The sequence below is a fragment of the Pongo abelii genome, chromosome 16 (genome assembly GCF_028885655.2).
Source record: "Pongo abelii isolate AG06213 chromosome 16, NHGRI_mPonAbe1-v2.0_pri, whole genome shotgun sequence".
Lineage (NCBI taxonomy): Eukaryota > Metazoa > Chordata > Mammalia > Primates > Hominidae > Pongo > Pongo abelii.
In genome coordinates, this window is record NC_072001.2 from 67,217,733 (window position 1) to 67,239,715 (window position 21,983).

Genomic DNA, 21,983 nt, shown 5'->3' on the forward strand with positions numbered 1-21,983 from the left:
CTCAATTCAGACAACCCCAATCAGGAGGAAGTTTTAAACATTGTTACACTGACAAAGATGATCTTCCAGATCCATCTCTCATCCCTTTTTTTTTTTTTTTTTTCCTATTTTGTTAAGGCTCTTTCTTCACTGGCCTCAGGCTGCCATAGCCAGAGAAAAAATGTTTATTAAATCATGTTTTCAAAGTAGCCTCCAGCTGGGCACAGTAGCTCATACCTGTAACCCCAGCACTTTGAGAGGCTGTGGCAGGCAGATGACTTGAGAACAGGAGTTTGAGCCTGGGCAACATGGTGAAACCTGTCTCTACAAAAAATACAAAAATTAGCAGGGCGTGGTGGTGTGCATCTGTAGTCGCAGCTACCCCAGAGGCTGAGGTGGGGAAATCACCTGAGCCCAGAAGGTCAAAGCTGCAGTGTATTATGATCGTGAAACTGCACTCCACCCTGTCTCAAAAACAAGGAAACACTAAAAAAACCCAAGTAGCCTCCTGCACATGAGGAGCTAAGGCTAAAATGGCATCACAGCAGCCTTTCTCCCATTCCCACCTTCAAAAGAAATCAGGTTGATGGATAAAATGCTCTCAATGTGAAACTTTTCTCTCATGATTCTTCCGCTGCTACTTGCCTGTGAAAAAGTAAAGAGTAGTAACAAACTGGAAGGAGTCAATCATGCCCAGATTGACAGTTGTTCTGTTGGCTACATATGGAGTATGGTTTTACATTGCTCATCATAGTTCTATCTTCTGTTTGGACACATATTCCGCATTTATAGAGCAGAATTATAAAGCTACTAAAGTTGTTCCACAGAGCAGATCCTGATTTCCTGTGTTCTACCACCTGAGAACAGGGACCCAGGAACTAACATATGAGTGATAATGTCCAAATTCTTCCAGGAATATTTATTGAGATGGAGTCTTGCTCTGACGTCCATGCTGGAGTACAGTGGTGCGATCTTGGCTCAATGCAAACTCCACCTCCCAGGTTCAAGCAACTGGCCTGCCTCAGCCTCCTGAGTAGCTAGGATTACAGGTGTGCACCACCATGCCCAACTAATTTTTGTATTTTTAGTAGAGACAGGGTTTCACCATGTTGGCCAGGCTGGCCTCGAACTCCTAACCTCAAGTGATCCACCCACCTTGGCCTCCCAGAGTGCTGGGATTACAGGCGAGAGCCACTGCGCCCGGCCAATATTTAATTTTTAATTAAAAAATAATTTTCTTCTTCAGCACTTGAAGAGAGACAGCAATATTCATTTTTGAAGTGACTCACAGGAGAAGACAATATTTAATCCAAGGAATGAAACAAGAATGCCAAATTATCAGGCATTTATTTTTGTTCACAGGAGCCTTGAATCGCATCAAAGTTAGTCCTAGCTAGATTGTTAATTACAAATGAGCCGAGGGAGATTAAAAACAGACAAACCAATCAACCAACCAAACAAGCAGAAGTAGCCAAGAAAGGTAAGACATTTTATTTTACATACAAAAAGGGTGCAAACTGAGTCCTTTCCTCCCCAAACTGGGGAAGAGGTATACTTAAAGATCACATTTGTGTTTTCCATGGTGCCCTAGGAAATGGGCTACTCTGAGATCACATATCAGAACCCATTTTCCATTTTCTCCAAAGAAGGCTACTTCCTCTGCAGAGAAGATTTTCCTAATGGTGCACAAATATCTCTCCTGGAGGAACCATTTCAAATACACTTGAAATTGACATTCATGTTTAAAAATACTACAAATTTCATTTTCACAGCTGAGCTTTGTGACCAGTGCCAGGGTTTATGAAATATTATACATCTAAAAAAAAAAAAGTAAAAAAAGAGGCATTTAACAATAATCAGACACATCCACACATTAAAACTGATTTCCACTGCTGATTTATACTATCTAGTTGTTTAAAAATCGCAATCAACATCCCAACATCTTTTTAAGAGTACAATGGGCAAAGATCAAAGACAGATAAATAATAATATAATAAATTAGAGAATGTAATACATCCAATGGGAATTGCTGAATCAACATTATTTTCCATTGGGGGTATATATTTTTGGTTTATCTTTTCTGCTGTTACTTTTTTTCTCTGCTTGATAAAATGGGGCTCATTCCTAAAGCCAGCTTGCTGAGACACTAATTTCAGAAGCTCACTTGTCACTTGTTTACCTCTGAGAATACTCAGGAACACATGGTTCCCAGCAGCTTGAGCTGGGTCTTTATGGAAGTGAAATGCACATAGATGAACACACGCACTCATGTGCGCACACACACCACACACACAGACACGCAATCACATACTTCCATCTGTAAATATATTTCTCCCCAAAGAAATGGCTCATCTTTCCTGAGACATTCCTAATAGACTGATAAGCCTTCTAAAAAAGGCTTTTGGTGCAAGGGCTGGCCTGGGATTTGGTCTGGAGCTCATGAACTGAAAATGTCTCACCTGTACTGAAAGAAGGGTGGGTGGGGACATTCAGAACAGCTGTCCTCTTGTGGGTGTTACTGGAATGGCTGCACCACACCCCCACTTATTACCTGAATAATCCTCTGCTCTGAGACCTTATAGATGGTGATGGCACCGGGAAAGTGATTGTGAGGAGTAAAAGAAGAAAAATAAGAGAAATTCTGTCTACAGAACTGAGGTTTCTTTGTAACATCAAGTTTGATAATCAAACTAGAAATACAAGGAATACATGTTCACTTTTTCCCTTGAAAGGTGATTTACAAATACTGGAAGTGGATTTTCTGGTTGTGTTTTGAGAAAATATGTCAACTACCACTGTGTATTATCCAGGGAACCTACTCACTATTTTGAATACAATGAGAAACCTATTTTTTTGTACTTAGTCACCTGCAAAAGGAGTTAGGAAAAACATTTTTAAGACTGCTTGCTGGATAAAAGAGTTTCAAGATTCCTTACTTGTGGCTAAAACATTGCTCAAAACTTTATAAACCCACGTAAGGGCCATGGTTGCCTCTTCTTTTTCTTATTCAGAAACAAAATCACCCCCCATACACCAAAAAACAAACTGAAAACCAAGAATAACAACAAAACAACAAAACCCAAAGCCAAAGGAATCCCAATTTGATTCCTATCAACCCCTCACGGGAAAGACTAGGAGTCTCTGCCATCGACCTCTAGATAGGACATCCCTGGAGTCTGCAAAAGCAAGAACCCAAGAGATAAGTGCCTGTCACTCACGTGGCCAATTCAGATGGGTTGCCTAATTATCCCGGCTCCCTGAGGGTTTCTGGAATTCATCTGCCCACCATAGGGCAATGGTGGGGATGGTGGCAGTGGCGTGGCAAAGGCAATGTTGGCTGTATGGTGTTGCAGGCTCCCAATCTGAGAAACGAACCCTAATATGGTTCTGACACTGGAGACAATGTTGTTAGGGCAACTCAATGGGAATGGAGAGCTGGTTTAAATGTGAAATGGAAGAGGTGGCTGGGACACAGGAGGCATGTGGGCTTGGGAGATGCATCACATGGAAGTTCCTCTGAGAAGACGTTTTCTTGGCTGCCATGGAAGTTCTCATTTTTGAGAAATACAAGCCATGCTTGCTCACCGGGAGGAGGAATGGATTTTATCTTTTACATAAAAAAGTTAAGGCTATAATCTTTAGTAACCACTTTGACATTACATTATCATTGTTACGTATTTCTGGCATTAAAAGTGGTTACTAGCACTGAAAATCAACACTGAATATGCACTACCAGCATATCTTTCCACTGAACTAAGTTTGGAAATTACTTTAGGGGTGATGGTCACCTTTTCTGGCTAATGGACAGGGACTGTTTTCTAAGTACTTGGAGTTCATTTAGAAAAAAAGAGACAATCAACACGTCTAGAAACCTCAGGATCTCTGCTGTCATCTGTAGCTCATGCATTCCAATATAAAATGCGATTTTAACTGGAAGCTAATCCTTTACCTTCCTATACCCTGTTTATTGCCAGACAGGCCCCATAATAGCAGAAGAATGTCAATTAAGGCAGTCATGAGTGCACACTGGCTGTCAGGATGCTCTATCCACCCTTCGGGGCAGTCTGGAGTGCGATCTCTGGAAAGCACCAAGGTGAGTAGAGCAACTTGACCAACTCTTACTGCAGAGACACAAGTGATACTCTGGTCAAAAGGGAGTAGGGGGGAGCATTTATGTCTTGGTGGAGTCTTGGCCTGTGTGCCTCAAATCTGTTTAGGATGTCTGAGGGACTGTAGAGCTTGGGAAAACTCCTAATGTATACTATTAAGGGTTTTTATGAATAGATGCTGAGTTAGCTTTCAGGAAAAACAATTGCATCAATCCCAAAGAAAAAGATCCTTAGGCACCATACTTGTGAAATGGAGAAAGCTCAGAAACTACAGAGCAAGTGGATGGGTGGGGACAATCAGAGAGTACATGCCCTAACCCCAAGGATCTGGCTGAGGCATACAGGTAAGGAACTGTAGTAGTAGGGCTGAGGAGGGAGCCCTGATTTGCTGATGGGGCTGAAACTGATGGCCAATTGCGTCTAGGGTACTCAGGTTTTTTGCTTAATTTTAAGGAAGATCCCATCAGAATCTCCCAGGTCTGGGACCACTTTGAAGTGCCAGTGGCCCTGGAGGGATCACCATTACCCTGCATGCTAAAGGGACCTGGGATTCTTTACCTTTGTTATGAAAACCAAATATCTAGTAAGAGATTTGTGGAGGTTGGAAGGTGAGAACAGTGTCTTAGGAAGGACAGTCCCCTACAACTGATCCAGTAAAAATTTTAAGACAAAAAAAAAAGTCGCAAATCCAGCTGCAAGGCAGCTTGCCCTGCAGCCAAGCTGGTCAGTGCCTTTGCTTTTGTGTGTGTGTGTGTGTGTGGAAGCAGGGTGAGGGGCTGAAGAGAGGCACTCAGTAGAATATAGAGTGCCAGGATGCTCCAGGCATTCCCACCATTTCCCTCTGCCCTTTTTTTTTTTTCTTTTTAGACAGAGTCTCACTCTGTTGCCCAGGCTGGAGTGCAGTGGTACGATCTCGGCTCACTGCAACTTCTGCCTCCCAGGCTCAAGTGATTCTCCTGCCTCAGCCTCCCGAGTAGCTGGGACTACGGGTGCATGCCACCATGCCCAGCTAATTTTTGTATTTTTTGTAGAGACGGGGTTTCACCATGTTGGCCAGGCTGGTCTCGAACTCTTGACCTCACATGATCCACTTGCCTTGGCCTCCCAAAGTGCTAGGATTACAGGCGTGAGCCACTGCGCCTGGCCCCCCCTGCCCTCTCTTGAGAGGAAAGGCATTTTCTATACAGGGGTGAGGAAAAGTTAAACTTTCTATACAGTAAGTTAGCATTGCCCAAATCCCAACTGAGAAACGATGTAAATTTTAGTGACAGGGCTGTAACCACTAGGTAATGGCAAGGACATAAATCCCAATATTCACAGTCCTTGTGTGGAAGGGGTGTGATACTGCATCTCCCTGCCACTCTATGTTTCATATATAGAAACATTTATAGAAATGACATATTACCATCTTTTCATAAGCTAAGCAGGTTTGATGCCAGTGAAATGATATTCCCTAGCCAAGGTCCAATGGAACAGATGAAGCCCAGTACCTCTGATCCATGTTAATGTTATTTCTGCTCTGTGTAAGGTACATCAAGGGAATTTTTCAAGAAATGGCAACTACCAGAAAATATCCCCACACCCTTCAGTCCAAAAGACAGCCCTGCACCTCAAGCCAGAGGTGAAGACTTCTATGCCCCACAAACCATCAGACTAAGTCACCCACCAGCCACTGTGCTCCACGGTTAGCTCTCTACTCCCAGATACAAGACCTCTTTCCTAATGTAAATGACTCTTTCTCTTCTGTCACCTCTGGAATGAGGAGTCATTGTTTGGTTAAGCCACTAAACTCAAATAATATTGGGCATGAGAAGAGTAACTCCACACATGAAAGACTTGTCAAACAGTGAATGAGGAACCAAGATCCTTCACAGTAGTACCTCATATGAAAACACCATGGGGGGAGGCCGAGGGCATACTGGGAAAAACATGCTTAGAGGCATGGCCACCTTTCTGGAAGGAGTCTATGTCCAATTGAAAAGATAATTTCAGACCTTTCATTCCAGTCTCCTTTTCCCTGGAATGTTCCAGCACCAAACAATCTTTCCTTCCTTTTAAATGCGGCCCCATATACTGCATCCTAAGCCTACTGCTATGGGCCTGCTGGGAGAAGATCTTCATAAGCTTGGTTTCTGATAAGGCAGGCCAGCCCAAATGCTACAGCTCAGCTATTGGGGCAGATAGGATACACCGATTTTCTTTTCCTGGCCCTATAATGCCACACCCTGAGGTCCCTCTGGCAGGTGGAAGGCAGGTTCACTGTCCTCCTCTTTTTTTCCACTAATGGCAATATGGTAGTGGCTGTTTCATCACTAATTTTCCCCCCAAGTCACCAGGAAGTCACATGGCTATCTAGTTGGAAGTCCCTGGCAGCAGAGGAAACAATTTCAGTTTTTTTTGTTAAGCATCTCCTTCTCTGGGATGAGCTGTTTCCTGGTCACAGTCTGGCTCGGCTGGCTCATCTCATGTTCTGGAGAGCTAGGTTTTCAAACTGTACGCTGATTAGGTCAAGATGCTCTGGTAGGGACATTCTTCAGCTGCTGAGAAGACGAATGAAAATTCAAGTATGTTTTCTTGCCAACCTGAGTGTTCACTCAGAATGACACCGAGTTTGGCTTCTCTTCTGGGTGCTGCAGATCAAACTCTTTCCACTGAGAATGTCCTCTGGACCCATGTTCTCTCTGAATGGCTTGGCTGGCCCCATCCCCCTCAAAACAGGTAAAAGTAAAATCCCCAATATAACCAGACACAATATGCATCTGCCATGTTTTTGTTTTTGTTTTTTTAAAAAAACTAAAAGTGCAACAAAGTCAGTTTTCTTTCCTTTGCTCAGAACAATTTTCATTGTCCTACTACCTGGAGAAAAGAGTTTGTCAAAAAAGCTAAGAACGCCAACACACAGGGACAGTAGACTGCAGATTGCTCACAGCTTGTGTCCTACAGTGTAACTTCACAGGAGGGAGGGAAGAAGGAACCTGAACCCCAAGGCCAGCTGGGATGAATGCTGCACAGGCACACAGGAAGAGGAAACCATACTGCCAGGCACACCTGGGATACGGAGAAGGTTCTTCTCCAGCCCAGGTCTGCCATTTTCCTCCTACCTTCTTGGCCTTACCCCCAGCCTCTTGATCTCCTTCTACAGACAAAGCCTTTAGCTCACTAGGTTTTATGCTGGAGAGGGTTGAGGGTGGGGTAAAAACCAGGAGTAAACTAAGGGGAAGAAGGAGAATAGTAGTCCTTGAGTTTTTGTGAATGACACCTTCACTGTAAACAATGGGAAGGAGAGTCAACCAGGCAGCCCTATGGGCAAGCAGTGGAGGAACAGCAGCTCTGGGACCTGCTCAGAGCCTTAGGCAGGCGGAGATGGCCAATGACCCACTAGGCCCTGGCTGCCCGCACTGGCTCCTTCTGGGGGCATCTGTTTTCTTCTTTTTGGTTTGGATATCCACCCTCCCCCAAAGAGGAGTCCCTTCCAATGAGAAATGGCAGGAGCTGCAGGTACAATTGAGTCAGAGTCCCCAGGGCCTGAGGACTCCTGGGAGGCATTGGTCACTTGTGGCGCTGAGCAGTCTTCTTCCTTTTCCTCTTAAAGAAACAGCAGCACCTGGAGCACAAGGAACATTGCAAGTCAGTGCGGGAGGCCTGCAGCTTCCAGCAGACTTCTGCCTGCTTCTGCTTACTGCAGGGGGTGGAACTTTCCCCCTGGCACCCACCCATAGGGACCACCCACCATCTACAGTGCACGCACTGGAGGCAGTGGGCAGTGTCTGCCAGAAAAGCCAAAGGAAATAGCTGCTTGATTTCAATCTGCAGTCATCCTACCTAATTCTCAAGATGGTGCAGGCTAGGCAGGGCTGAAATAGGCATTGCTGGAAGGAGGATAAAGAAGGCTCATAGTTTAGCACCCAGCCCAGATGCCTCACCTTATCAAGAGCCAAGACTGGGGGTCCTCAGGGCTGCATAAAAATAGTCTACATTGTCTACTCCTTGATACTGAGGGCACAATTATTTAATGCAACTCACTGGCCAGAGGGCAGGGAGGCTAAAGTAAGGCAAACAAATCCCATGATAAGTATGATGTCTGGAACTCTAGGAGGATCTCAGGATGTTACCAATGAAGGATTAAGGATTCTCTCCATCCCCCTCTCTGCCCTCACCCACCGAAGTAGGCAGGAGAGGCCTTGACTCTAATAAGGACTGTGAGCCACATCTCCTGACATCAGTAAAGCTCCCCTTTTCATTTGGAGGGGACCACTGTCACAGCCCAAGAGCTGATCATCGGGATGCTCTCACTCCCCAATTTAGGGAGTGAGATACAGGGCACTCCCTAATTTAGCTTCCTGAGACTGCTGCTGTGCCAGAAGGGGTTTATGAACTGGCCCTGTTTAGAATGGAGGTGGGATTGCCTCCTTTACAAGTCCTCCAAGTTCTGCTCCCTGGGGACTAGCCACAGTTCTGGCACATCCCTAAGTCTGAGTATCCCCCCTCCTCACTCCTGTCTTTAGAACAGGAAGTATCACTCTTGCTCAGGCAGTCCAGAAGCGGGTGATGAGTGCTGTGGCAAGGTGAACAAGGTATGTCCTTTCTGGGGAGCTGACACATGGGGAATGAGAATGAAAGGGACAGAAGGTGGTGGATGAGTCAAAGATGCTGGATGATGGAGGGCAGTAAAGTTGGAAGCATAGCTCAGACTTGCTAGATCCTTGAAAGAAAACTTTTCTGAAAAAACCATCTTTGAGTCTCTTGCCTAATCATTGCAGGTATAATGCCAGCAATATTCATATGGAAATAAAGACTGTTACTTACTTCCCATACCCCTAGGTATGCCATTGTAGCCAAGATTCCCTCTCTTTTTAGTTAGACTCCTTGGTATTCCTACATCCAATGGACTAGTTACCAAAAACTGGAGAAAGTTTCTAAGAATGCAGAAACAAACATTTACACAGACCATGATGGGCTTTAATCATATCTGAATGAATCAAACATGAAAATTTTAGAAATAGGAGTTTCTTAAGAGGGTCTTTGGAAAGATTTTCTCTGAAAGTATCAATGACATTTGTGAGGTACTATTAATGGGTGCAAATATAATCACTAAGCAAAGTGTCATATGTATTTGGAAACTAAATTCTTTTAAATAAAAGTGACCAACATTTTTGATTGTTAAAAATAATCCTCAATGGAAACCCTGGATAAGAATTCAAGAACAAATGGTGTTTTTTGGTGTTTTTCTTTCTTTCCTTTTCTTTTTTTTTTTTTCTTTTTGAGACTGAGTCTCACTCTGTCGCTCAGGCTGGAGTGCAATGGCGCCATCTCTGCTCACTGCAACCTCTGCCTACTGGGCTCAAGCGATTCTCCTGCCTCAGCCTCCTGAGTAGCCGGGATTACAGGTGCCCACCAGCACGCTCGGCTAATTTTTGTATTTTTAGTAGAAACGGGGTTTCACCATGTTGGCCGGGCTGGTCTGGAACTCCTGACCTCAAATGATCCACCTGCCTCGGCCTCCCAAAGTGCTGGGATTACAGGTGGGAGCCACTATGCCCGGCCCAAATGGTGTTTTTCTATACGTATGCTTTAGAAATGGACATTTTCCAAGTTGAATGTCCTGAAATTAATAATAAAAGAGGCAAATTAAATCTCTATTTCAATAGACTTACCTCTTTTCTTCTGAATCATGATTTTCAGAGGTATTACTAACTTTTAAGTCAACTTCTATTCTTAATCTTTTTGGAGGATGCTAAGATGATGATTTTGTGTTTTTAAGAAAGCAATAAAAAAAGTTTAAAATACTGTTTAGGTCCATTTCAAACTGTACAATGACTTCTCTTTTACCTCCTCCAAGGCAAGCCATGAGAATTAATGTCTGCTTACAAGCATATCATAACTGGATGTGCAATGCTGAACCCACCTAACTAAAAGGGAGTGTGAGCTATGGTTCAAAGGAGTTGGAATATTTCAAATTTAGAGCCCTAGATTTATCTTTGCTAGTTATTGTAGTTAAAGCTTCAGCAGTGGCAAAGGCTTCTAATGATTCTACCTACAAGAAAGCAGGCCCCACAATCTGTTCTTCAACTCTTTGGTGTCTGTGGTGACTACCAGCAACAGGATCTATTAAACTGGGTCAGACTCTAGACCAAGTCCACTGATTGACTTTCAGATGTGTTCCTCTCAGAAGAGAATGAAGGCAGGTGGTGGACCCCTCATGGCTTAGGTTTCCTTTCAGTTGATTCTTTTGACTGTTTAGATGACAAGAAGTTCTCAACATGCTGGAGTCAAAATCGATCCAAATCTCCCTACTCTGAAGCCATCTAGTGCTCTTACCCCAGGCCTCTGACCCACTACCTTTTCCATACGGCATTCTTACTATGTCCTGGCCCTCTCTCTTCAGCTATTCCCTTGCTATGTTCCTTTTCTCTGCCATATATGCACATTCTTCCTTTCTTCTAATACTTAACTCAAGTCCTACAGTGTTTACAAGGATTTCTTTGACCATCCTGTCCATGGTGACCTCTTGGCCCCTCAGCCTCTCAAGGGCAATAATCTCAATGTCCTGCGGAACTCCTTATCCTTTCATGTGTATGTCTGATCTCTTCAGCTAGATGGTACCCAAGCTCTTTGGGGCAAATTTTGTAACCCGCCCCCTACCCCACTAGAGTTCCAAGCACAGGGTTGGATAAGCATATAGCAGGCCCTCAAGTATCTGCAGTAAGGATCATGTGACTGACACCTCACAGGAAAAAATAGACCACCACAATGTCAGATTACACAGACACATATTTGCAAAACAAATAGCCAAAGGTATTCTTTGATCCCCTAAGACTATAAATCTGACCTCCACAAAACCCAGTTGTTTTCTTTAATACATTCCTGTCCCTAAGGAAGCCCCTGTAGGCAATCTGGCTTAGATAGTTAGAGTTCAGAAACCAGTGCCCAACCCAGTCACTGAAGACAAATAGAAACATGGCAGTCATGAAACTAGCAGGCTGTCACCTCCATATAGAACGTGACTTTACGCATGCGGACAATGTGGGAGAGTTACAATTCCAGACTGCAACAGACCAACAAGTTCAGGAGTACCTGGAAGGTCACAGGCAAGAGAGCAGGGTAAGGGGCTATGTCTTGTAGCAAGAATGTTCCTCACCACACATGGATTCTTGAGGGCTTCTCCTTCCATAAACTCCATGTTATTCCTAAAAATACATTCCAGGAACCTTTTCCAGGAGTGGAAAAGACAGGCTCCAATATATCAACTAGCTGAGTCAGTACTTAGCCTACTAAACTCTCACATAGGAATAAAGAAAAAGACAATAAACAAAAACAGATCAACTCTCGAAACAATAACAACAAAACATCCACCTCTCCCTGAAGGAGCTCCCCCTTTTTTGAGGTTCCTACTCTACAGAGGGAAGAGCCAGCTGGATCAAAAAAAGTCAGATTTTCCCAAAGCAGCCAATTTCCAGGTTAGAGACCACACTGCAGAATGTGAGACTATCCAGCAACAACTCACTATCCTTGTGGCTGTGAGCAAACACAACTGCTACGTAAAAACTGATACAGTAACCTTGCCCTTTTACCTCTGTCCCTCTCCATATCTGGTTGTATTAATTTGGGAGAAAATTTACTCAGCTAAAAATAGATAATTTTGGATACTGTGGGATACTGTTATGGCAGGAGGAGACAGCGATAAGGTGGGTTTGAAAGAAGGAATAGATTAATTCCTGGGTACAGGCCTGCCCCATCCCCACCTTATGGATCTAGATCCCCAGTCAGGGTGGTTATGACACAAGGAGTCCTATGGAAGCTATTTAATGTTCCTAAGGCATTTTGTTTGGCTTTGCCAGTCCCAGCCTAGTCTGGTCCACTCCCCTTGCAATGGACTGGAGAGAGGGACTCACCACAGGTTGAGCATTTTCAGGCAGCTACAGAGTATATAAAGAGAAAAACACAGAAAGGAAGAGAGAGAGAGAAAGAGAGAGATATTAGTCCACAGAGGTGAAATGGAAGCGACTCCCTGTGAGCCATGCAAACATGCAGTATGTGTCTGTGTTTAGTTTCTTCTTCTGTCAAGGTAGGGTGAGTAGGCCCAGGCCACTTGGTCCCCACGTTAAAGTGGAGGGTTCAGACAGGAGCCTGACAGAAGCATCAAGGTGGGAGCTGGATCTCAGGGGTAAGGCAAAACAGAAAGAGTTGGTGGGAGCTCCAGGGTGGGCTTTCCTGGGCAACTTCTAGGAAGGCAGCAGGGGAAAGAGCAAATGACCCTGCCTGTAAGAACTCAATCAAGCACCAGGGGTGAACCATTTTGGTTCCCATATGAAGTTACTGTGCAATATTAAGCTAGCCTCTCAAATATTCTGAGGGAAAAAGAAAGTCCCTAGCCTTTGTAGAAGTCCAACATGCCTGATCAAAGCAGCTAGCAGTTAGCTCTTCCTCTAGAGAGGGAGAAAAGGTTTAAGCAACACTTACTTTATCTTATTAGAAGATGAATCAGAGGGAGGAGGGTCACTGCTCTGTATTAAGGTATAACTACCAGAGAAGTACCTAAATTCTACTCTTATTAATGCTCAGGAGAAATGAGGTTCACATTTGTTAAATTGTAGCTAAAGTCTGGATAACCAAAAATTCCTGTATTCTTACTGTAACAAAAATCAACCAAAAAGCTGCCTGCCCTCACCCCCCTTTAAACCATAAACAAGGATATATGTCCTGGAGCTAGAGAAAAAGGGAATTCACATGTTCATTTTGTACACAGAACAAAACCTAAGACCCTGTTATTTCTTTCCACCTTTACACTAAACAAGCTGGGTGAGGAACCCAAAATCAAAAGCCTGAAAATGAAGGTTTCACATGGTCTCCCCAGTACTGAAGTGTGTCTCAATATAAGCATCAGCCCCCTCTACCCCACAAGCAGGCTGCATGAACAAATGGCATCACGGCTGCGTGCAATGAGGGGCTGTTTGGAACACCTCGTGCTTCTCTAGCTGTGACTTCTTCCCATGAAAATGATCAACCAGGTGGACACAGGGCTACCCATTCCTTGCCCCCATACACAAAGGCCAAGAAAAATAACACATGGCTGGGCCCTGACAGTTCTCTGGGCAAGATGGATTGATAGCCCATGAAATCACTAAATGCCTTAAGCCATGAGCTTCGGGATGACATCTGGTCAAATATAATTGCTCCCCTATGCTTTCTACATCTTTTAGAAGGTCCAAACCTGAAGGTGGTGGCAAAGAGGCACACTTGTCCTTTTTGCTAAATGACAAGACTTTAAACTCTCCTTACATTCTAGAGGTTAGATTATACCAATACAGAATACATCAGATTGAAATCTCTGTGTGAATGAGCCCATATCTTACACACAGAACACAAATACCACACTCACATACACAATTAGTATACACATTTACCAAAATGAGATGAGATGAATGGGTTCAAAAGATAAACCTGTATAGGGCATAACATAAAACTAAAGCCTATTTGATTATTGCATTCAAAGTATACTATTAAATCCAAAGCTAAACTTCTAGCCTTCAAAGTAGTAGCCACAAAGGTGAATTGAGAATGGGGTGGGAGCTGGGAACAGGTACGGCCATCCTTCAAGCTCTGACAATGTTTGGATCAGACCACGCTTAGTACAGTGGTTCTCAACATTGGCTACATGTTAGAATGACCTGAACTTTTAAAATTTTTGATGCTCAGCCCACATTTCAATAAATTAAATCAGAATGCCTGAGGCCAGACTCAGACATTTGTATTTTCTACCGTGTCCCAGATGACTCCAAAGTGCAGCCAGTTGAGAGCCCAGAGGGTGGGAGTGACATATTGTTTATTTAAGATAATGTCATTTTGTATGGAAATCGAAAAACTGTGAGTACCATTAATATCTCCAAAGTCCCTGAGAATAGGAGCATGTTTCCTTACTAAAATGGTCTTTTCCTGGCATAACCAGCATAACCCTCACCCCCTTATATATCAGTGCCTTATACAAGCTGGGAGAAGAGCTCTGAAGCTGCCTACAGTTAGCAGGGGCTCAACAAGAGACAGTCAAGTCATCCTCATTTACTTTTGATGTATTGGGTAGGAATCCTCACGCCCTGGTTTTTCAAGCAAAAACTTTTCCTTTTTTTTTTTTTTGAGATGGAGTCTCGCTCTGTTGCCAAGATGGAGTGCAGTGGCATAATCTTGGCTCACCACAACCTCCCGGGTTCAAGCGATTCTCCTGCCTTAGCCTCCTGAGTAGCTGGGACTACAGGTGCACGCCACCACACCCAGCTAATTTTTATATTTTTAGTAGAGACGGGGTTTCACCATGTTGGCCAGGATGGTCTCAATCTCTTGACCTTGTGATCCTCCTACCTCAGCTTCCCAAAGTGCTGGGATTACACATGTGAGCCACCGCATTTGGCCAAAAACTTTTGTGTGTGTGTGTGTGTGTGTGAGAGGGTCGCACCTGTCACCCAGGTTGGAGTACAGTGACATGAGCATAGCTCACTGCAGCATGAACCTTCCAAGTACCTGGGACTACAGGTGCATACCACCATGCCCAGCTAATTTTTAATTTTTTTATAGAGATGGGGTCTCATTATGTTGCCCAGGCTGGTCTCAAACCCCTAGACTCAAGTGATCCTCCTGCCTCAGCCTCCCAAAGTGCTAAGATTACAGGCATGAACCACCACACCTGGCTAGAAAGGACTTCTTGAAGGTAAAATGAGTTCATCAAATAGATTGGCAGGGCTGGGCACGGTGGTTCATGCCTGTAATTTCATGACTTTGGGAGACTGAGGCAGGAGGATCGCTTGAGCTTGGGGAATAGAGGCTGCAGTTAGCCATGACTGTGCCACTGCACTCCAGCTTTGGCAACAGAGAGAGACCCTGTCTCAAAAAATAAATTAATTAAAAAGATGGGCAGGAGACCAGGGGAATAGGCAGGAAAGACAACAATACAAAGTGCATCTTGAAGGTGGAAGAATGCAGGTCTCAGTGGCATCTCACTAACTTACATTTAGAGGTATAAGAGTGTTCTGGCTTGTATTAAGCTACCTGGGGACTCATGAGACTACTTAGGTACAATATCACTATAAATATGTTGTCTGCTTCAGAAAACAAGACCCTGGGATATCCTGAAGGTTCTCAAAGGGCTCACAAGAAAGGTCCTCCATATCAGGGATAGCAGCAATTACTGACTCATGGTGTCTCTATCTCTCCCTACCTGGTATCTTCTTGAAGTCTAAATCTGGATATAAAATTGGGATGGGGAAAAAAGGGAAAAAAGTGGTAGAAATGCTGCTTTTGCAGCAGAATTGGCAGTTATCTCACCTTCCACCCCAGATTTTAAGAGTTTAAACACAGACCATGCAGCGCACCAAGGGGCTGGTGGTATGGGTGGGGCAAGACATACACATGCAAGAGAAGCAGAAAAGGGTGTGGGGCAACCTCCTTACCCTCCTGAGATGAGTATGACTTCCATTCTTTTCCCACACTCTCATTCACAGATGCAGACTATAATATTTTTCTTGCCTGACTTAGTCTCTCTGAAGCCAGAATCATTTGAGAGTGAACAAAATGGCCCTGAACTCCTTGTTCCATGATTGTACATCCAGTTGCTAGCCCACAATCAGAAATCGAATGCTATTCAGCATGGCCCATGGTTTAACAGCAGATTTTTCTCTATATCCCATACAGAGCAAGAAGCTCCACAGCCCCAAGAAGCTCATGGCTACTATCTATTGTAGCCCTGATAACATGATTCTTTCAGTTCACTATGTCTTTTTCATGTGAACTAGAAAAATGTGACTGTCTTCCCCGAAATCACAGCTAAAGAAGGGCAGTAGCAGCCTTAAGGTACCATGCAAAAATTAAAACAGTTAAGGAAGAAAGCTGTGGTTACAAGCATGAGAAATCCAGTCTGAGATGAGCAGCACACAGAGAGGAAGAGACAGAAAAGATTTTTCAACCCATGACTTAAGAGCCCCCTTGAAAGATGTACGTACTTAGCTTCCTCCACTACCTCCACCTCGGCATGAGCTGTGATTGGTGCATTGGAGTGGGCTCCCGTGGGATCATCAACATTCAGCTCTCCATTGGTTGAGCTAACCACCTGAAACAGAAAGACAGAGTGTGTGACAGGCACCATGGCAACAAAAATCTCTTGCCAGCGCCAGACAGGGTCACTAAACAGGCAGTGTCTGGAATGTTTGTTTTCCTGGGTTAAGGGATCAATTTAGGGAAGGTTCCCCAGCCTATATCATGCGAGAACACTAATATCAATGATGTAATCATATGATGATGATAATAACTTACATACTGAGTGCCTACTCCGTGTCTGACACTCTGCTACATTGTGTGTGTAAATTTAATCCTTACAAAAATCTTATGAAACAGGTCTTTTTACAGATGGAAACACTAACAAATGACTTAACTAAGATTTAGAGTTAATATCTGTGAATTTCCATGAGAAAAATTTGTTCTAAACACAGATTCTTTCATATTGCAAAAACACACACATTACTTTAAGTTAAAAATAACTGCATGGCTGACTTCTAAAGGTAAAATCAGGCTCCCTTGAATGTGATGGGTGAGGTCTACTTCTCTCAGTTTATTATGCTATAATTATATAGACTTAGTGCTGATGTTGAAAGAAAAAGTTCTAAAAAGGAAGTCAACAGTGGGTACCAGAAACTATAAATAATCACACTTTCCTTCAGAAATTTCCTCATGGCTTTCAGCATTGGTTCGAAGTTACACAAATAACAAGATTGTCACATCCTCTCCGACAAGAGGGAAGGTGGTAAAAAAACACTCTCCCTTGGAAAGCCAGTCTTATTTCAACGATCTTTATTTCAGGTTCACTGTCATCCCACTTCTCACTGATGGTCCCCGAAATGTAAGTGAAGGCTCTCACTCCTGTCATCTGGTTAATGTGGACCCGATCAGGCTTCTCTTGCATGTGTAGCTGCTTCTGCCACCTGGTTTCATTTCCAGCACATTATTCCTGTTTATGTGGGTGCTGGGAAGTGGGAAAAGGGGCCTCACTGCTGGACAAAACACTCTGCTTGTTAAAGACCTTGGCTGAAACATGGGAGAGAACACAAAATAGGATAAACAATTTGGATATCATATGCCCTTGGATAAGTACTTCCATCTATTTGAGATTGTTTCTTATAGGTTGATGAGAGAATTACACAAGAAAATGTATGAGACTGTCTAGTATAATACCTAGTATAAATAAGGGAAGCAGCATAATGTAGAAATTGCCCTAATCAGCCCTAAGTTTGAACCCCAGTTCCACCAGTTATTTGCTGTGGGTCTTTGGGCAAGATCCTCAATCTATGCCTAAGCTTCCTAATCTCTAAAATGGGAGAACAATGCTGCTTACCTAATGGTGTTTACTGTGCAGACAACCCACAGAAAGTGCTTAGCCGAGTGGCATGAGACATGGTAACAGCTCAGTAAGTGGTCATTACTGTTACTCTCTCTCTGTAACTGTTTATTCTTATCTGCCTCTAGCTCAGGGGTCCTCACCAGCAGTTAATCCACAAAAATTTCCTGAATAGTCATAAAGAAGAGAGTGGGAGGAAATATATAGTACACGTAGCCTTTGGGACAGATAGGGTGAATACTACTTACTAGCAAGCTATATCCACTATTATTTCTAAACAAGAAATAACTGTTCTCATTGATAACACTTTTTTTTTTTTTTTGAGAGAGAGAGTCTTGCTCTGTCACCCAGGCTGGCGTGCAGCGGCACGATCTCGGCTCACTGCAACCTCTACCTCCCAGGTTCAAGCGGTTCTCCTGCCTCAGTCTCCCAAGTAGCTGAGATTACAGGTATGTGCCACCACACCTGGCTGTTTGTTTGTTTTGTTTTGTTTTGTTTTAGTAGAGATGGGTTTTCACCATGTTGGCCAGGCTAGTCTCGAACTCCTGACCTCAGGTTGTCCACCCGCCTCGGCTTCCCAAAGTGCTGGGATTACAGGCATGAGCCACTGTGCCCAGCCTCCAGCTGAATCTTTATAAAAGACTTTTATTTGTTTAAACACAGGGAGACTTTAAAACAGATTAAAAGAGACTAAGACATTGTAAAAGACTGATGAGGCATATTGCATTGGTTAATGTGAGGCATGAACCTTGATTAAATCCTGGACACTACAATATTAATTCTGGGGACAACTGGAATTAGGTGGAATGTGACATGAACTGTATATTAGATATTATGAAATTAACTTTCTTAGAATGTCTTCGTTCTTAGAAGATACAGGCTGAAGTACTTTGGGATAAGAGATAATGATGTCTGCAACTTACTTTCATATGGTTTAGCAAGCAAACACACACACACACTTTCACTCATAGATTTAAAGCAAATATGGCAAAATCTTAATAATTCATTCAGCAAGGTTAAAGATATACAATAGTTCATTGCATTTCCCTCCCGATTTCTCTGTAGAGTTGAAATTTTCAATACAAAAAGTTGAGGAAAAACCAGCAAAACCAAAAAGTTGAGGAAAGAGGGTATATGGATTGGAAAACCACAGCTCCTCACTCTAATGCTATCCTGTTAATTTCCTCAGTGCTTCATTTGCTTCTTGTGGACGTATTCTGGCTGCATACCAGTGATAATACTGGTAAACTCATTCTGTGAGCACAAGGGTTACAGGAGAAAACATAGTAAGTTTCTAGTGGACAATTCAGGAACTAGACAAGATGTTAAATAAAATGTCTTGGCTTCTACTCACACGAATGAAACATTAGTAAGCATCACCACTGAGAATTACCTGGTGACTCTGGGTCATGGGGCCTGCTCACAGCGTTTCACATGGCTTATACTTCCTAAATTCTCCTCGCTACAAATTGCCATTTGGGCCATAAGCACTGTCCTTGGGCAATCTAAGGAATAAGAGGTTATCCCCATTTTACAGACTAGACATCTTGTCTGTATCAATGAGCAGCTGGTCTCAAATGAATGAGACGTAAACAGAGCCTCCATTCTCTACTTTTAAACTTAATTGTACCAAAAACATACCTAAGACTTAAAGGCTACACATCTGGGCCTTCACAGCATCCGCTTAATTATTTCAGGTTGGAGGTCTAGTTTGTCAAACTACTGAACTGCAGGCAGTGGAACAAACACTGCGTAAGTGATGGAAGAGTTGGATTCTAGGCCTTGTTCTACCATTAACATCCTCTGTGAGCCCTGTTTTCTAATTCTACAAGACAAGGCAAATGACCATGATCCTATCAACTTCATAAATATGAAGGGAATTAAATACAATGATGTTTAGAAAATAAATTTTAAAAAATTAAAAAGAATCTTATGAATAACAAATTACTGACATTTTAAACAATATTATCTTAATGTTTTTCTTTTTTTTTTTTTGGAGATGGAATCTCGCTCTGTTGCCCAGGCTGCAGTGCAGTGGCGTGATCTTGGCTCACTGCAACCTCTGCTTCCTGAGTTCAAGCAATTCTCCTGCCTCAGCCTCCTGAGTAGCTGCGACTACAGGTATGCACCACCACGTCTGGCTAATTTTTGTATTTTTTAGTAGAGATGGGTTTCACCATACTGGCCAGGCTGGTCTTGAACTCTTGACCCCAAGTGATCCGGCTGTTATGTTTTTTTCTGTTAAATTTTTAGTATAGCTTTATGGCTGGGTGCAGTGGCTCACGCCTGTAATCCCAGCATTTTGGGAGGCCGAGGTGGGTGGATCACGAGGTCAGGAGATTAAGACCATCCTGACTAACACAGTGAAACTTCGTCTCTACCAAAAATACAAAAAATTAGCCAGGTGTGGTGGCGCACGTCTGTAGTCCCAGCTACTCGAGAGGCTGAGGCAGGAGAATGGTGTGAACCTGGGAGGCGTAGCTTGCAGTGAGCAGAGATCATGCCACTGCACTCCAGCCTGGGCGACAGAGCGAGACTCCGTCTCAATAAATAAATAAATAAATAAATAAATAAATAAATTTTTAGTATAACTTCATTATAAAAGATAATAAAAAATAAGCTTCATTATAAAAAGCTTTATTTGCAGCCAGGCACGGTGGCTCGTGCCTATTAAATCCTAACACTTTGGGAGGCCGAAACAGGCGGATTGCCTGAGCTCAGGAGTTCGAAACCAGCCTGGACAACATGGTGAAACCCCGTCTCTGCTAAAATACAAAAAATCAGCTGGGCGTGGTGGAGGGCACCTGTAATCCCAGCTACTCAGGAGGCTGAGGCACGAGAATTGCTTGAACCTGGGAGGCAGAGGTTGTAGTGAGCCAAGATCATGCCACTGCACCCCAGCCTGGACAACAATGCGAAACTGTCTCAAAAAAAAAAAAAAAAAATTTGCATACTTCAAATAGACATTTATTTTGCTTTAATCACTATTAAAATTAATCGCTCATTACTCTGGCTATACCAAACAAGACCAATTAATATCTTATAGCATTACTCATGAGAAAGACTAAGATGAAGGACTGTTTTGACGTTCAGACCTGGTAATATCTCTTTTAGGAGTCTCAATAATTTGGGTTATTAGTTTCATTTCTCAAAATGTCACTGTGAGGAGAAATCAGAGCTGTGTACCAAAGGAAACAGTACTTTAACTCATGTGTCATTCTAAGTCTTATGTCCTTACTTGGTCCTGAACATTTCTAAAAACTCCCTAAACATTTTAATTTAGACAACTTTAGAGGAATCTTTTTGAAAGGGAAAATATATTATCTTCTTGCATTTAGGCCTTCCACACATAAAAGATCTGTGGAAATACTGGAAGGATGAGAACCATGGGGGTCTGCGCATTAAATATGTTGGAACAGGAGTCTCCATGTGCCTTATCAGAGCAAACTTTTCTTGTCTTAGCATTCTGCACTCCCTCCCAGGGTCATGGTGTCTGCAAGTCACCCAGGTTAGGCCAAACATGATTTTACTACATTACCTCTGGCAAGTGAGACAACTCAGAAATATGTGGACATCTGTTGTGTTAGGAAAGTATTGTTAATTTGGTTTGCAAAAGGTATGCTAAAAACAGTGTAAGCCCAAAGAGGCCAAAGTAATGAGGAGCAGCAGAGCTGAACATAATATTAGGTAAATGGTGTAACTGCCTGTCCTCTATCTAAGTGCCAAGGAAGCTGGTAAAACTCAGTTTATAGGGAATAGAGGAAGTTGCATGTTTCAAAAGAGCTGCCAAAGACACCTCAATTGGATCCATTTCTAAAGGACACTTTACGAGGCCAGGCACGGTGGCTCACACCTGTAGTCCCAGGACTTTGCGAGGCCGAGGCAGGTGGATCACTTGAGGTCAGGAGTTTGAGACCAGCCTGGGCGACATGGCAAAAACCCATCTCTACTAAATATCCAAAAATTAGCTGGGTGTAGTGGCACATGCCTGTAATCCCAGCTGCTCTAGAGGCTAAGACAGGAGAATCGCTTGAACCCGGGAAACAGCAGTTGCAGTGAGCCAAGATCGCGCCACTGTACTCCAGCCTGGATGACAGAGCAAGACTCCATCTCGGAAAAAAAAAAAAAAGAAATATGCTTATTTTGTAATTATAAAAAGACAAGGATAAACCATAATGTTAAAAACGAAAACACCAACGAGCTGCTCTTGCAGCTCTGTTTTGAATAAGCTGCCCTCTTCTATTGGTGTACAGATCCCAAGATCTCCTCACTTTACTAGGGATTCCCTTTGTTTCTTTCCTGTGCTGGATCTCTGGTTTCCTGGATCCCAGATATTCCTTTCTTTTTATTTTTTTTGAGATAGAGTCTTGTTGTGTCGCCCAGGCTGGAGTGCAGGGGCGCAATCTCAGCTCACTGCAACTTCTGCCTCCCGAGTTTAAGTGATTCTCCTACCTCAGCCTCCCGAGTAGCTGGGACTAACAGGTACCCACCACCATGCCCAGCTAATTTTTTAAAATTAT

At 43.2% G+C, this 21,983-nt stretch overlaps 1 protein-coding gene across 10 annotated transcripts in view; it reads right to left on the reverse strand.

Annotated features, from left to right (window-relative positions):
- Positions 1-1,447: 1,447 nt before the first annotated feature.
- The window catches only part of CSNK1G1 (casein kinase 1 gamma 1), a 211,445-nt gene continuing 190,909 nt past the window's right edge, over positions 1,448-21,983 (reverse strand). For 2 of the 10 annotated variants that reach the window (XM_063716689.1, XM_024232269.2), the window contains exons 10-11: positions 16,076-16,182; positions 1,448-7,692 (exon numbers count right to left, since the gene is read on the reverse strand). In XM_063716689.1, coding sequence (XP_063572759.1) covers positions 7,638-7,692; positions 16,076-16,182 — 162 coding nt within the window. In that variant the 3' untranslated portion in view covers positions 1,448-7,637. Of the gene's footprint in view, positions 7,693-16,075; positions 16,183-16,902; positions 17,154-18,633; positions 18,718-21,453; positions 21,574-21,983 lie in introns of those variants that run through there. The other 8 variants (XM_009249904.3, XM_024232268.2, XM_054532778.1 and 5 more) reach the window with 5 other exon arrangements.